At 41.6% G+C, this 16793-nt stretch overlaps 1 protein-coding gene across 16 annotated transcripts in view; it reads left to right on the top strand.

Annotated features, from left to right (window-relative positions):
* PPP1R12B (protein phosphatase 1 regulatory subunit 12B) overlaps window positions 1-16793 on the top strand; it is a 178703-nt gene that overhangs the window by 29552 nt on the left and 132358 nt on the right. For 14 of the 16 annotated variants that reach the window (XR_012155807.1, XM_073319698.1, XM_073319696.1 and 11 more), the window contains exons 2-4: window positions 9801-9931; window positions 12583-12701; window positions 16593-16752. The exons of 1 other annotated variant lie outside the window; for it this stretch is intronic. Coding sequence is in view for 14 of the 15 variants with exons in the window: in XM_073319698.1 (XP_073175799.1) it covers window positions 9801-9931; window positions 12583-12701; window positions 16593-16752 (410 nt within the window). In the remaining variant the exon portion in view is untranslated. The remainder of the gene's footprint in view (window positions 1-9800; window positions 9932-12582; window positions 12702-16592; window positions 16753-16793) is intronic. One more of the 16 variants, XM_073319703.1, reaches the window with a different exon arrangement.

Below are 16793 nucleotides of genomic sequence, written 5' to 3'. Positions count from 1 at the left end.
CTGCTTTTTCTTAATCACCTCTCTGAGATGCTTGCTCATCCAGCTTGGTCTACAACTCCTGCCTATGAATTTTTTCCCCTTTCTTGGGATGCAGGTTTCCGATAGCTTCTGCAGCTTTGATTTAAAATAATCCCAGGCCTCCTCTACCTTTAGATCCATAAATTCTTCAGTCCAATCCACTTCCCTAACTAATTTCCTTAATTTTTGAAAGTCAGCCCTTTTGAAATCAAAAACCCTAGTTGCAGATTTATTTTTGTTAATCCTTCCGTTCAGTTTGAACTGAATTAACTCATGATCACTTGAGCCAAGATTATCCCCTACAACCATTTCTTCTGAGGTCCTCACTACTCACCAAAACCAAATCTAAAATGGCATCCCCTCTAGTCGGTTCAGCAACTACTTGATGAAGGAATCCATCAGCTATCGCATCTAGGAAAATCTGAGCCCTATTATTATTGCTAGCACTTGTCCTCCAGTCTATATCTGGGAAGTTAGTCTCCCATGATCACGCAGTTTCCATTAGTATTTACTTTATTAAAAACATTGGAAAGGGCTCTATCCATGTCCAAATTAGATCTCGGCGGTCTATAGCACACCCCAAGCACTATGCCAGGGGAGGCTCTAATAGTTTTCTTCCCCAATGTAATTTTTTCCCAGACGGACTCTGTCTTATCCATTCCATCGCTTCTTATTTCTTTACATTCTACCTCATCATTGATCTACAACGCTACTCCACCACCTTTGCCTTTATTTCTGTCTTTCCTAAACAGCACCTCCCCCTCAATACCCGTACTCCAGTCGTGACGACTATTCCACCCTGTTTCTGTTCTCCCTGGAATATCTAGTTTCCCTTCCTGCACCAGTAGCTCTAGTTCCTCCATTTTGTTACCTCGGCTCCTCGCATTGGTGTACAAACATCTTAATTTTTGCTGTTTGGCCTCGCTCACATTCTGTACCCGATTAGGCACGGTCATTCTACAGCCAGTATAACCTATTAGACTGTTATCCACACTGTCCTTCCTCCTTATATACATTCTCTTACCCACGGCTGTATCCTTTCTTACTTTGTTTTCTGCTAGGGGGTCTGGTCCCCTGCCAGGACCAGAGAGAACACAAGGAGGTGCAGATAGAAGTTACTCAGAAATGCCAGAGACTTGAAGCATACAAGCGATCTTCCTTTGAATGGAAGCCTTGTTGCAGTCCTAGTTCTAGGCACTGCATGTAACTTGTGGTGAGAATCACTAAAGTATAAAATAATATACTTAATGTAAAAAGAAAAGGAGTACTTTTTGTTAATTGTAAAAAGCATTTCGAATGAAGTAGCTGCCAATAAAAATACATGGGTCACTAGTACTTTTACCCACATAAGAGGCCAATGCTGGCTCCTTTCTAAGGTCAGCCCTGCCGAAAATCTTAGGCTAGAGCAGCAGTTTTCAAACTTCATTGCACTGCGACCTCCTTCTGCCAACAAAAATTACTACATGACCCTTGTACGTTGACTTCAGCCCTGGGCAGCAGGGCTCAGGCTTCAGCTTCAGCCCCAGGGCCCAGCAAGTCTAACACTGCCCCGGTGACCCCTTTAAAATGGGGTTGTGACCCACAACTTGAGAACCTCTGGGCTAGAGTGAACAGTATAGACGGTATCCATTCTTTCTCTCCTTCCTCTCCCATCCCAGTGCAAGCTATATTTTATACTTTTTACAAGTGAAAAAACCAAAAGGGTAAAGGTACAGTTTAAAAAATGGCAAGTTTTACACTATCACACATTGTAACTACTGTACTTTAGCCTGCTCTAGAGGAAATTTGCAGTGTTTTCACATTTGAGCAATGTTGTAAGTGGATTGTCAGATTGTCTAAAGCTAAAAAGTGCGAATTCTTGACTATTTTTACTTTTCCGTACACAAGAAAACAAAATTCAGTAAATGGTGTAGCTAGGGGGCCTTGTCTTCCTCATTTCATACAAAATAATTGCCCAGCTAAAAACCAGTGTTTTCTATTTCTATGCTAAGCTTCTTTTGGCGAAGTTGAAAGCTGTGTGCCTTATTAATACATTATTGCTTAGTTTGATGTAATGTTTTTGATGTGTTCCTAAAGAGAAACACTGCTTCAGATCAAAGGGGAGGACTCTTTCTATAGCCATATCACTTCTGGCTCTTAACTTGGATCTCCTAAAATGTCGTCATGAAGGACTGTTAGCGCTTGAAGAGGCCACCAAAGAAATCTAAGGGGTGTTTCAGAGGATGAAGCTCTTCCTTCTGAACGTGTATGGAACCAGTGCTGCAGTATGGCATTTTGTCGTACTGTCTGTGGTACTATCTTTACAAAGAAATATAACTGCAAGGTCCTGATGACTTGTGCTCAATAGCATTTTTATAAGATTATAGGTGTTTGTGTTTGTTCATCTTACCCAAAATCATTCCTGTAATTTCAGATGAATATTCTCTCTCATATGCATGTGCTCCTGTGAGTTTTCTCCATGTAGAGACAGTATCCAAGATTTTCCAAAGTGATTAACAATTTTAGGTACTTAGTTTTTAGGAAGCCCATCTTAGGAGACACCCTCAACTGGCCTAATTTCAGAAAGTGCCGAGCACCCATCCTCTGAAAAACAGACCCCTTTGTAAGGTGTCAAGTAGGGCCTCAAAGTCCCTCCTGAAAATCATGACCTATAGAATTACAGTTACATAAGTATTTATTACAAAAGCTACTTGTGCATTTCAATTACCGGTAGTTGCATGTAAGAAATTATAACTGCTAATCCTTATTCAACCTCACTTCATTAGAAATCATACACATCACTGAACCTGGTCTCACTTCTGTTCTTCCCCATAGCTAGCTAATATTTTAAAAAATAAATATTTGCTAAGCAATGTCGTCACATTGCATGATTTTATAACACTGTGCAATGACATCTAGATGTACGGGGCTGGAGTGAGGATTGCTTTGTTTGGATTTGAAAGGCTGCATCATTCCTACATTATGGATTGAAATCAACTTTTACACCCTGGAATGCTCAAACAGCATGCATGCATACATCACCCAGGCAAATATTGCCACTTTTGGGGTGGCAAGTGGATGCCAACTGGCGAGCACAGCTTTGTAGCCTTTCTTTACCTATTGTTTTATCCTACACTACCCAGACGAATCAAATTACTATGCTGTAGAATTCTTTGCAGGAACAGGTGGAGATTTATCCCATTATCCCTTCTTTTTCCAGCTTGCAGTCCACAGGAATCGTGCAGGATGATAAATTCAAGGCCAGTACGAGACAGAGACTCCAAAGAATGCATTTTCCCCCCTTTTTTTGCATCTAGAAAGTTTTCTTGGAGCCCAGTTAATCTAGTTGTTTGAGTGAGGACCATTTCAGTTCTCATAGCTGAAGCCCAATCTGTGCAGTTATAGTTACCGGTGGCTATTTTTGTAGTTCAGATGATAAACAAAAACTCTATTCTATTTCTGTCTAACTCATACAGTGTAGACAAGATGAGTACATTCTCCTGATTGTAAAGTAAATTGTTTAAAGTTTACCTTTCAGGTAAAACTTCAAACAGAATAACAAAGTAATTTTACACAAGCAACAAATGTGTAATTTTTGCCAAGTTAACTTTTATCTCAAAGCCCATACTACAAGTTGTTCCCTGCAAATCTAGTCGGCTAAAATTATGGGCCATGAAACATTTAAAATGTTGTGTAAGTCCTTTTCTTGACTCTTATTGATCGTACAAGATTTCCAGGCATAATTAGAATCATAGAATCATAGAATATCAGGGCTGGAAGGGACATCAGGAGGTCATCTAGTCCAACCCCCTGCTCAAAAGCAGGACCAATCCCCAATTAAATCATCCCAGCCAGGGCTTTGTCAAGCCTGACCTTAAAAACTTCTAAGGAAGGAGATTCCACCACCTCCCTAGGCAACGCATTCCAGGGTTTCACCACCCTCCTAGTGAAAAAGTTTTTCCTAATATCCAACCTAAACCTCCCCCACTGCAACTTGAGACCATTACTCCTTGTCCTGTCCTCTTCCACCACTGAGAATAGTCTAGAACCATCCTCTCTGGAACCGCCTCTCAGGTAGTTGAAAGCAGCTATCAAATCCCCCCTCATTCTTCTCTTCTGCAGACTAAACAATCCCAGTTCCCTCAGCCTCTCCTCATAAGTCATGTGTTCCAGACCCCTAATCATTTTTGTTGCTCTTCGCTGGACTCTTTCCAGTTTATCCACATCCTTCTTGTAGTGTGGGGCCCAAAACTGGACACAGTACTCCAGATGAGGCCTCACCAATGTCGAATAGAGGGGGACGATCACGTCCCTCGATCTGCTCGCTATGCCCCTACATATACATCCCAAAATGCCATTGGCCTTCTTGGCAACAAGGGCACACTGCTGACTCATATCCAGCTTCTCGTCCACTGTCACCCCTAGGTCCTTTTCCGCAGAACTGCTGCCTAGCCATTCGGTCCCTATTCTGTAGCTGTGCATTGGGTTCTTCTGTCCTAAGTGCAGGACTCTGCACTTGTCCTTGTTGAACCTCATCAGATTTCTTTTGGCCCAATCCTCCAATTTGTCTAGGTCCTTCTGTATCCTATCCCTGCCCTCCAGCATATCTACCACTCCTCCCAGTTTAGTATCATCCGCAAATTTGCTGAGAGTGCAATCCACACCATCCTCCAGATCATTTATGAAGATATTGAACAAAACCGGCCCCAGGACCGACCCCTGGGGCACTCCACTTGACACCGGCTGCCAACTAGACATGGAGCCATTGATCACTACCCGTTGAGCCCGACAATCTAGCCAACTTTCTACCCACCTTATAGTGCATTCATCCAGCCCATACTTCTTTAACTTGCTGACAAGAATACTGTGGGAGACCGTGTCAAAAGCTTTGCTAAAGTCAAGAAACAATACATCCACTGCTTTCCCTTCATCCACAGAACCAGTAATCTCATCATAGAAGGCGATTAGATTAGTCAGGCATGACCTTCCCTTGGTGAATCCATGCTGACTGTTCCTGATCACTTTCCTCTCCTCTAAGTGCTTCAGGATTGATTCTTTGAGGACCTGCTCCATGATTTTTCCGGGGACTGAGGTGAGGCTGACTGGCCTGTAGTTCCCCGGATCCTCCTTCTTCCCTTTTTTAAAGATTGGCACTACATTAGCCTTTTTCCAGTCATCTGGGACTTCCCCCATTCGCCACGAGTTTTCAAAGATAATGGCCAATGGCTCTGCTATCACAGCCGCCAGTTCCTTTAGCACTCTCGGTTGCAACTCGTCCGGCCCCATGGACTTGTGCACGTCCAGCTTTTCTAAATAGTCCCTAACCACCTCTTTCTCCACAGAGGGCTGGTCATCTATTCCCCATGTTGTGATGCCCAGCGCAGCAGTCTGGGAGCTGACCTTGTTAGTGAAGACAGAGGCAAAAAAAGCATTGAATACATTAGCTTTTTCCACATCCTCTGTCACTAGGTTGCCTCCCTCATTCATTAAGGGGCCCACACTTTCCTTGGCTTTCTTCTTGTTGCCAACATACCTGAAGAAACCTTTCTTGTTACTCTTAACATCTCTCGCTAGCTGCAGCTCCAGGTGTGATTTGGCCCTCCTGATTTCATTCCTACATGCCCGAGCAATATTTTTATACTCTTCCCTGGTCATATGTCCAACCTTCCACTTCTTTTTTTATATGTACATTCCCACATGAAAAATTAGGTAACATGGACTTGAATTTGTAAATATAACTTATTGAGACATGGGTGGGGATATCTTGAATCTTATCTTGTGCTTAGGATGGTATCTTTGAATTTTGAAGGCTAAGCTTATTATTGTCTATTCTTTAATTCAGGTTTCCCCAGACTTAATTTCACCTGTCCCCTAAGAAGAGATAATGACCTTCCATTCTGCCTCCAGCTCAACTTAATTTAACATTTGTGCACAGAACTGTAAGTGTGCTAGGTAGTATTGGTGTATAATGGAGGCATTTTGATGAAAGTCTTGAAGAGGACTCTTGTGTGCTAAATTCAATGGAATAAATGGTCCCAGAGTCAAAGGTTTTAATGTGACCCTTTCACGGTACAATGTTAAACATGGTTCAGTGTTTAGAGCATAGAGACTTGGGCCTGTTTAGTCTCATGGCGGAAACACTAGAAAACTAATACCAAAGTTTGGAAATTTGCTGATTAGGATATACAGGAGAAAAAGAAATAAACAAAACGTAAAATATTTTGAGTTTGAAATTAAGTTGTTTTGCATAAGCACTCAAAGTTGCAAATTTTTGTCAAGTATCCAGCACATTTAAGGTAGTTTTAACTAATAGGAAATCCTTAATTTCAAACTCAATGTTTTGTTTAATCCCTTTTCTCTTGTGTATGATAATTAATAGGTTTCCATCCATTCCAGTTTCCATCCAAATGCAGCTTAATACAAATCACTAGTTAAAAAAATCTAGTAAATAAGAAATGAGTCTTTCATAATTTTCTAACATAATACAAAATTGTAAAAATTGAGACTCTGAATAGGTGTATATTAAGCTTTATAATTGCTTAAATGTGTATAGATATTGTTTATCCTCCTAGTTAGCATATAAAGTACCAAATGTAGTGAAAAGACTCTCAACATGGTTAATTGTTACTAACAGTGAGAGGGTCTCTCTAAGAAAATAACTTAAAAAATGCAAATGCAAAACAAGATTTAAAATCAGTCATTTGAATCAAGGCTTCCTATTTGCTGATTTTAAATCGTGATTAAAATGTGTGATTTAAATCAATCCTCCCTGTTCTGCTCTCATGTAACTTCCTTTTTTCTTCTGTCCAGCCCACAAAAATTACTGAGAGTTGGAGACATGTATAACACTTCTTATATGTGGAAAATGTATATATACTGTGAGGGGGTTGTCTGGAATGTGGTCACGTTGGGGAAGAGATCTGAAAACAAATCTCTTTTGGGTGACTGCTTGTGACCTAAAGTAACCCAGGAATAGCTTGTTGCGATAAAAAGAGAATATACTTTAGTTGAAATTGAATACTCCGATATTGCATTGTCTGTCGAGTAGGATAGTCCAGGTATATAGTCTTACTTTTGGAGTAAGTGATGTGACGAAGAGGTGTATTTTGCAGTATATAGGATTGTCTCCTGGTTTTTGTGGTTCTTGGTTAAATGCAGAGGCAGAGTTAAAGCTGTTTAGGTGACTGTAACTATTCTCATGCTATCTAATGCTCTTTGTATACCTCTGATTTTGGATAATGCTAGTGGATTTTTTGAGAAAATGACCTATGAGGCTTTTTCCTTTCATAATTGGTAGATGTTTCCAAATCTTGTAATAGGACCGAGTGCAGTGACCTTTGGGCTGCACAGGAATCATGGCCAAGTGTATGCAGTTCTTGCTTCTGAGCCGTGGGAGCTGCTTTTCCACATACAGATCAGGCTGCTGCACCTGCGCCTTCTCTGCTTCCCAGTCCAGTGTTGATGCTTTTAGAGAGGGGGAGCGTACTGGCTGGGCGTGGAGAATACTAAGGAGCTGAGGGTTTGTCTGCACACACTACACCAATGCAGCTGCACTGCTGCCGTGCGTCTGGGGAAGAGCTCTATGCCAGTGGGAGAGGGCTGTCCCGTCCGCATAATAAAATCGCCTCTGAGCGGCAGAAGCTACTTTGGTCGGAGAAAGAAAAGGAGTACTTGTGGCACCTTAGAGACTAACCAATTTATTTGAGCATGAGCTTTTTGCGAATACAGACTAACACGGCTGTTCCTCTGAAATTTGGTCGGAGAAGCTTTCCCACTAACATAGCATTGTTCTCATAAGTTACACGGACATAAGCGCTGATGTCGCTGGGGGTGGGGTCGGGGGTGGTTTATTCACACTCCTGAGTATCCTAAATTATGCTGACGTAAGCTGTAGTGTGGACTTAGCGTAAGACACCCTCCACCTTATGCCTCAGGGCTTTAAAGGGTAGGGAGTGGGTTGTAATAAAAAATCCTACAAAGGAAAAATTCCTCCAGCCGCCCCATCTCCATTCAGGTGCAAATCATTAGACAGCAGGATCTTTTTTCTTTAAAAAGGGCAGCTTCACTGCAGGCTAGAGACAGGAACGATGTGTATCTCATGAGATGGGAAAGCTTAAGAATTTTGTCACCTTTTTTTGAAGACCTCCCTTCCGGACTACTTAGCTTAGCATCAGTTGAGTGTGTCCTTAACAAAGCTTCAAAATAGGCTCCTTGCTGAAAGAGCAAATATGCTGGTAAAAGTACACAGATACCACTGGGTGGACATGAGTGGTAAGAGTCCTAACTATTTAATAAATGACCTCCCGGCCCCCAATCTGCTATAGTTTAATTACAGAATGCAGGCTTTTTATTTTAGATGTGTGAGGAATGAATATGCTTATGAAGTGAACCTCATAGTATTTTTATTTCACTTCAAAAGATGTGTTTTCTTCTCTGTTTTTTAGTAGTGAAGTGGCTTTTTGTTCAAAGGACAAAGTGACTATTTGCAGGTTGTGTATCGCAACAAACATGCCATGGTGACCTCATTAGGGACCTTAAGAAGCTTGCAGCCATGGCCTACAGATGATCAGTCTGGCCAGAGGCCAAGCACCCATATATGTGCACATAGGAGGTGTGTAATCCTTCAGTACTTATTACACCTCTGGCCTCCAAGTGACTCGTTTTATCTTTCCATCTACTTCTTCCCCTGCCAAAAAAAGTTAAAAGGACTTCTTGATAAGCACAAACAAGAACACAACAGAGAATCACAAATGAGTCCAGCTACTTTTGAGCAACGAAGGGATAAAGTGTTTAACTTCCAAGTATTCATTCTCTTTTGCGAGCTAGTGTATATTTGAAACATTGTCCAATTTGCGTAAAACTGATCAGAAGAATTCCACTCTGTATATCAAGTAGGGCACTGCTGGTCAAAATCATCTTCACAGTGGAATGGAACCTTAAGTGCTGATCCAGCCTGAAACATGATTGTACAAATGTTTTGTGAGGTTCTATGTCTGTCTAAATGATTTCCATGCCAGATCTGCTCAGGTTACATGGAAAAACATTTGTCCTTACACCCAGCTCTGCAGTCTTAGCCTGGGATATGAAAGTCAAGCTGGTTCTTTCTGGCAACCTCCATAGCTGAAGTTTCTGCAGTTGAAATCTAGTAGCATTGATACACATGCTAAACTAGAACCCCACTCTCTCTTAAATAGCTGTTTGGATTCTGTAGTGCTAACAGGAATAGTCAGATTTAATTTTAGTCAGTAAGGTAAGCAAAAACTACTCTTAATAAATGAGTTTGAGTAACAATATGACATTTTTATGTCATCACTTTTCAGAAAAATTTCATTTTCACTACGGAGTCATCTGTATAAAGGGGCAAATATCCCATGTGCAGAAGTTCTGATTTTCCTGCATGTTTGACTGTTAATTTCCCTGAACTCATACTTGGACTGCACGACCCTAATGCAATAGTTATTTCCTGGATTGTCCTGATGTTCATGTCATTGAAACTTTTCTGGAACATCAGGATCTAAATAAATCTACAAGTTGCCTTGCTTAAAGGAATCTAATGCCATACCTAAGATGAGTATAGACAGATCATTTTACAGCATGATCCTTTCCTCTGAGGCAGGGTGTGTATGGGGGAGAGAGGGAACAGGACAAACCAGTATAGAGGTATCGGAGGCAAAGCTGTCAGGTAGACAGACATCAGTGAGCAGGCATAATGTGGGTGTGAAGCCTAGGTATCACTTACAGCTAGTAAACCGAAAATGGAAGTTGTTTACTATATTTAACACCACCTGCTTCCTCCCCCATAGGCCTGTATAGACGAGAACCTGGACATGGTGAAGTTCCTGGTAGAAAATGGAGCCAGTGTAAACCAGCAGGATAATGAGGGCTGGACCCCCCTTCACGCTGTTGCATCCTGTGGCTATCTGAATATAGCAGAGTGAGTGAGTTTCAAGCTGTCATGGGTATTTACAATAACAAATTCCACACCCTCCTCCTCAGATCTGGCATATGGAGGGCTGATGCCATGTGACTCAGAACAGCAGATCTGGAAAAGCTAAGTTAAAAGGAGAGAAGATAGGTTGCTCTTAGTCTTTGCTATTGATTATAGGGGTTTGGGTGGAAGATGACACCAGTCTGCCTTTTGATAATTACATCTGAAGTCCTTAATGCAATGTCAGATGTCTAAGCTAAAACCTGATGAGCAAAACAGAAACACAATGACTGACAATGTGCACACTAGGGAAACGAAGTGGGTTAGGTAATATCTTTTATTGGACCAACTTCTGTTGGCGAGAGAGACCAGCTTTCAAACTTACACAGAGCTCTTCTTCAGGTCACACTAATAAAGCACAAATCAGCTTCAGCTCAACTACTTTGCTGAGCAGCTGTGCCCCTCCCCCTTCAAAAGGGAAAGCATGCAGAATTTTAAACTTTACAGAGGGGCTTTGGGACTGCAAAGATTTTTTTTCTGGTGTACATTTGAAAAACATAAAAGATATAATTACCTTGATGCTGTTACTCCAGTTTATACCCCTACTGTCAGACACAGTGCACAAGTGTAAAGTGGTTAAATTATTGGATTAAGCAGCCCCAGTATAAAGCCTTGCTTTTTATACCCATGCAGCACCTCTGACTAGCGGTTTGCAGGATAACTATATTGGTGTCCGCTTGAAAATGGTCCTAATGTAGACAGATCCTTGGAGTACCACTGCTCAAAAGGCATGAAGGGGAGATGTTTGGGCTGCAGTGTCCCCAGTATGCTAACGCTGTTTTCTTCAAATCCGGGTTGCATGTTCCCATTATTTGTATGCTGTCTGACAAAGATGGAGGACTAAGTAAAAGTAACTACGTGTTACTTAACCCAGTTAAAATGGGTGTTGCTGTGTTGGGTTTTCTTTAACATTTAGGTACAACACAAGTGATTGGGCTCAACACGGATAACTAGGCAAAATTCTCTGTCATGTTACACACAAGTTCAGACTGGATGGTCTAATGGTCCCTTCTGGCCTTAATTTGTTAATCTTTGATTACAAATACTGTAAATTAACAAATGTAAATGCAAAAATAGAGAGTGCTAAATCTTACTGACTTTTTTTTTGTCCAGTAGATTTTAAAAAATATTTTATTTTAAAAACAAAAGGCTTGTCTACATGGAGACACTCAGGAAAGTTAATACAAATTATATAAAGGTGTGGATTTAAATTGCATCTGTGTGGACACTCATTCAGAATTAAACTAGGCTTAATTTGGTGTAGGTAAGATCATAGAGTGACTTGGTCCTCAAGATTACTCTGACTTCAGTACTTGGAATCACTAAGTGTGCTGAGAGAACTGACACTCTGCAATTGACCATGGTATTCATTCCAGCCCATGGGACCAATAATGCTAGTTGCATTGGGGGAGATGTTATGATAATAGATTTGTTATTCTAAGCCAGCCAGTTACTGTGAGGATCTGTTTAGGAAAGCGGAATAGTTGGAATCAAAATATTGCAAAACTAAGCAATAGGGTTCTCATTTGGTTGAGCTGTGCTTCTGAAAAGCAGACTGGCTCATACCCAAGGCAAATAGAAATTAGCAATTTTTTCTTCAATCTCTGCTCCATGCACTATCCTAACCCAAGAAATGTCCACTACAGTTCAGATACTCCTGTCTTCTCATTGGTGGCCTTTCTCCTGAGTGGCCCATACAGACTCTGCACCATTGCACTGATGGTGAGCGGCGGGGAATGCTAATTTCCACTGGCAAAGGGTTAAGGAAGGTGTGTTTTGGATGAGGAAGAACATTTAGACAAAGATGTGTAACATTTTTGATAGAGGACATTTAGGGGAAAGCTCAAGTATAAAATGATAAACTTGGTGTCAAATATCAATGCAATTTTTGCATATCCTAAAACCCCGTCAAAGATATCATGGAGCTAATAAGATCAGTGAATGTGCAGAGTTTGGGGAATAGCTACTGTGTTTTTTCATGTCTAAATCCAGAGCATAGAGAAGCTTCCAGGTACTGTTTAAAACTTGCCTTTACGTTGTGTTCACTTTAGGCTTCCTCCTCTGGAGACGCTTTCAATGCTAGATAAGCTTCACAAATTTCAAATAAGCTTTTCCGAAAGGGGATGAAAATAAGGAAACAATATTTTTCCTGCCACTCCCTCCCTAACTTGTAAGACCTTTAACCTGGAACTTTGTTAGTCTGTCACATTCTTCAATGACATGCAGGCTGAAGGAGGAATTGCCTGCTCTTGTATGAACTTTTGGTTCACTTATAAAAAGGGAAGTGGAAGACCATAATGAAGATCAGTCTTGTTTGTTTTTTTGTTACTTCAAAACTCCTTTAAAAGTGTAAGTAGGACCATGTTCATACATGAGAGGCATTTTAACTGGCTGTATAGAAATAGGAGTATATCAACTGTTTGCATGGGCTGCTGTGGAAGAGTAGCAGGAGTTCTAAACTGAGAGGCTTACAGAGGAGTCTCATTTGGGACCTCACTTGATTCAGAAAACCAGATACTCTGTTCTGCTGTTCATTCATATATGAATTTCAATTCTGGTAACAGTCTGATACATCAGTATGGGTCCAATTTGTGTAGATACTTGCTCAGGCATGGAGCCAACGTGGCTGCTGTGAACAGTGAAGGTGAAGTCCCATCTGACCTTGCAGAGGAAGCAGCCATGAAGGACCTGCTTCTGGAACAAGTAAAGAAACAAGGTAAGCCAGCTGTGCACTTGAACATGCTTCCTTTGGGCCTTTCAGGGGCTTTATAAGGAAACGGGATATACTAGATGTCTTGATGAAACTGAAATCTGGCCCAAGGAGTAGCAGAACAATTTAACTTTGATGGCAGGGCATTAGAATAATGGTACAAAACACATTGTGATATAGTTCACAAATTACTAATACTTAGTTTCCATTCTGCATCCTCTGTAAAAGGGCTTGTGCAAAGAAGACAAAATACCAAAATGGTTGAAAATGATGATGCGTCGTACAGGATCTCTTTACTCTCAGATGAAGTTAAATTCAGGTCTCTGATATCCAGAGTCGATTGAGTTAAATCAGTGACTTAAATCACTGATTTAAAATCATCAGCCACAAAATTTTGATTTAAATAATTTGTTTTAATTTTGTGTTGCACTTGTACTTTTGCGTTACTTTTCTAATCAAGGGTTGATTCTCATTGGTTGATAACCATGAAAACATGTTGATTTGCAACTAAAACAGTCTTTACATTAAATTTGGTACTTTTTACTAACCAGGATGATACACTATATTATTTATACACATTTATTTAAGCAATTATAAAGCTTGCATTTATTCAGATTCTTAATATTTTTTGGTTCGAAAATGGTGACTCATTTCTTGACTAGATTATTTTTCACTCGTGATTTGTCAAGCTGCGTTTGGATGGAGATTGGAATTCAATTAAATGCACCCACAGCATTTTAAAATTGTCTTTATTAAAGTACCTTAAAGTTCGGGATATATAGGGGAAAAAGTCAGTTTCCCAAAACATGTTTTGCATTTGATGCTGATTTATTAAACAGAAGTGCTGTCCGTTGTTAATGAATTGAGCTGATTGTGTCTGGTCAGCGTGTCCTGCAAGATTTTAGAAAGAGTAAATACCATCCTCTCGCATGATTTTTATTCATTGATTGAAAGGGGTATTTTCCCTGCTTTTTCAACTCCCAGTTGGTTTCTCAACTCTGAATGCAATCGTCATTGAACTGAACTAATTGAATAAACTGAAGTGATGACAATTTTCTCTGTATGTGCAGACAAGGCTACTCTTGTCAAAAGCTGGTTTAGTGTTTCGGCAAACTCTGGCTGTAGGTGCTTAGCCAGTGACTTCAAGTTCAGTGGTTTGACTGTATTTAAAACTTTGGCAGCAATAGTCCTGTTTGAATATTTTTTCTTTAATTTAAATGATTTTAATAATTATAGTAAATTTAGGCCTTAAAAATGAAGATGAAATAATGACAACTTATGTTTATTTTTAAGAAGAAAAATGTATTTAAGTACAAATCCAATTTGAATAAAAGTTTTGTTTTTTTAAACCAACTAATTGATTTTTATCCAGCCAGTTGGTATCTGTGAAGTCCTAACTTCACTGAGGTCTGTTATAATGTTGCCATCATGTTATTCCTAACAAGAAAAACTATTGCAACTTGGATTTGCATTTGATATTTTTCTCCGCTGGGAACGGCAAAGGACTTGTCTGCGCTGGGGTTTTATAGCAGCTGCACGGTTTTAAAAAGCGTCTTATGTCTCTGCAGTTTATGCCAGGTTCAAAGCAAGGTAAACTGCACTGGTGCAAGTTGCTTTTTACATCAATGAAAAGCATTGGTGCTAGTTATGATGATTAGGGCCCTACCAATTTCAATGCTGTGAAAAATGTGTGATGGACTGTGAAATCAGCCCTCCCCCATGAAATCTGATCTCCCCTGCTGCTGGGAACCCAGGGGTCCTAGCTGCTATTTCAGCCATGCTGGGGAGGGACAGGAGTTGTCCTTCCTCTGCACGGCTGCTCTTGGTGGGGAGATCAGACCCACCTGCAGAGGCAGCACAGAAATGAGTGATATGCCCTCACTTCTCGCAGCAGCAGCCCAGGAGCTGGGCTCTGGGTTTCTGTTCCCCTCCATCCCCGCGGCTCCACCTGCAGCACCAGGCGCCAAGCTCGGGTCTTCCTCCCGCAGTGGCTCCTGCTGGGCTGGGGCTTTCGCTCCCGGTGCCTGCAGCTGGGGCAGCTCGGGCTCGGGGCTTCCACCACCCCACCAGCAGCTCCTGCCAGGGCAGCATGGTCTCTGGGCTTCCATCTCCTCACCACCACTCCAGCTAGGGCTCATGGCACCTGGGCTCGGGGCTTCTTCCCCTGCGGCTCCGTCCGGGGGTCAGGGTGACCTGATAGGGGCTTCTGCCCTGGGGCTTATTCTGGGGCTGTGGCACCCATTTTTCCTGGGGGCCCACAAATTGGCCAGGGGCCCCTGCCTTAATCAGTCCCTGGCATGGGCTATTAGCCAGGAGCCCCCGGCTGGGGTGCGCTCAGCAGCGTGGGGGAGATCCTACTCACCTCCATCTCCAGGAACCTCCTTTAACTGCAGGAAGCTGGGAGGGTGCTGCCTTCAGAGCCCAGCTCTGAACCCAGCACAGAAGTCAGGGTGTCAATTTTGGGACCCCCCTTACAACAATTTTGCAATCCCCCCTATGATTCCATTTTGGGTCAGGACCCTTATGGTTACAACACCATGAAATTTCAGATGTAAACATCTGAAATCGTGAAATTAACCAATTTTAAAACCCTCTGGCCATGAAATTGACCAGAATGGACTGTGAATTTGGTAGAGTCCTAATGTTGATGTATAACCCCCTCGGGCACACAAGGCCTAAGTGTTCCCTCTACAAGGCCCTGACTAGACTGGCTATCTTTACACTGGTGTGGTTAAGCATGCTCAGCACATCTCCACTGGAAGTTGCACCAGTGTAAGATGGCGAAGTTCTAAACAGCAATAAATATACTAACCTGGCTTATCTGCAGACCGGGGAAGGTACCATTATAGTCCTTCCTTTTTGGAAGGTTTTCTCTGCTGCTATAAGGGTTAGAGCCTTAACTTTTAAAAATGGAAGCTTAAAGTCTGTAGTAATTGAGCTGGGCCCTTATGCTCAGACACCATTTCCTACTTGATATTGGCATCTGGGAGACTGGAATTTTCAAGCCTTGCTTAGGGAAGAAACTTGAAAGCCTGCCTAGAAGGTTCGCCAGGAGTTTCTATGGAAAATGTAGCCTTTTCTGAGTTTTACTGCATTCCCTTGGAAACGAGAGCCATTTAACTCTGCTTCGTTGTTGCATAGCTTACTAATGATGTTGGTGCTGGAGCAGTCTGTGTACTGGAATGAATCCAGGCTTAACCCACATATGCAGCTTAGATGTTGTGTTGGCTGTTTTGTTCCTAAGTGATCTTTGGGGCAGGATCAGTGGCTCCATTATTATAGGAATGTGATGAATCTTGTTCCTGTCCATGTGGGCACACACCAACGTGCCTGCTCACATTTCTGTGGTCTCTTAAATGCATCACCTATTTTTTTGCAGTACAACACATTGACGTCAGGGAGTTTTGGGCATGCAGGAATGGACTGTTAATAAGCTCATGTATCAATAGTTTTTTGGGTTTTTTAACCTTGCAAGAGGCATCTGAGGTGTATCTCATCAGCTGTATGCAATAGATTAAATGTATATTCATGTTTCATACAGTTTGTTAGACTGTTCTTTAGGCTGTGCTTGATGTTTTTCAAGCTAGGTCTGCATTTTTGAGGACCCAGTGCTTGCACCCATAACTGATTCATGCTTTACCTAGCAATTAATTGTGGGCTGGCTTGTGAATGAGTCTCTCAATTTTACATATTATTAATAATCAGTGAATTCGTTTCTGTTTAATGAGGGTGGTTCAGGAGTTGTCCTACATCCCAGGAAATACTGTTAGTGAGCTTGTGGAAGACATTGCAAAATGGCCAAAAATTTTGTTAAAATTATTCCATTTTAAATTGACGCCCAAGTACAGGTGAGTTTTGGTTCGATATTGTTTTTCCGTCTGCGATCTGCTTCCACAGGGGTAGACCTGGACTTGGCAAGGAAAGAGGAAGAGCAACAGATGCTTCAGGATGCACGGCAGTGGCTAAACTGTGGGAAGCTTGAGGATATAAAGCAGCCTCGATCAGGTGCTACTGCTCTGCATGTAGCTGCAGCCAAGGGCTACACTGAAGTCATGAGGTAATGACTCCTTTACATCGGTCAATGCCTTGTGTTCGGTT

This window comes from Lepidochelys kempii, chromosome 21 (assembly GCF_965140265.1).
Source record: "Lepidochelys kempii isolate rLepKem1 chromosome 21, rLepKem1.hap2, whole genome shotgun sequence".
Classification (NCBI taxonomy): Eukaryota; Metazoa; Chordata; order Testudines; family Cheloniidae; genus Lepidochelys; species Lepidochelys kempii.
The sequence above is the reverse complement of the archived record's forward strand: the minus strand, read 5'-3'. Positions and strand labels throughout refer to the sequence as shown.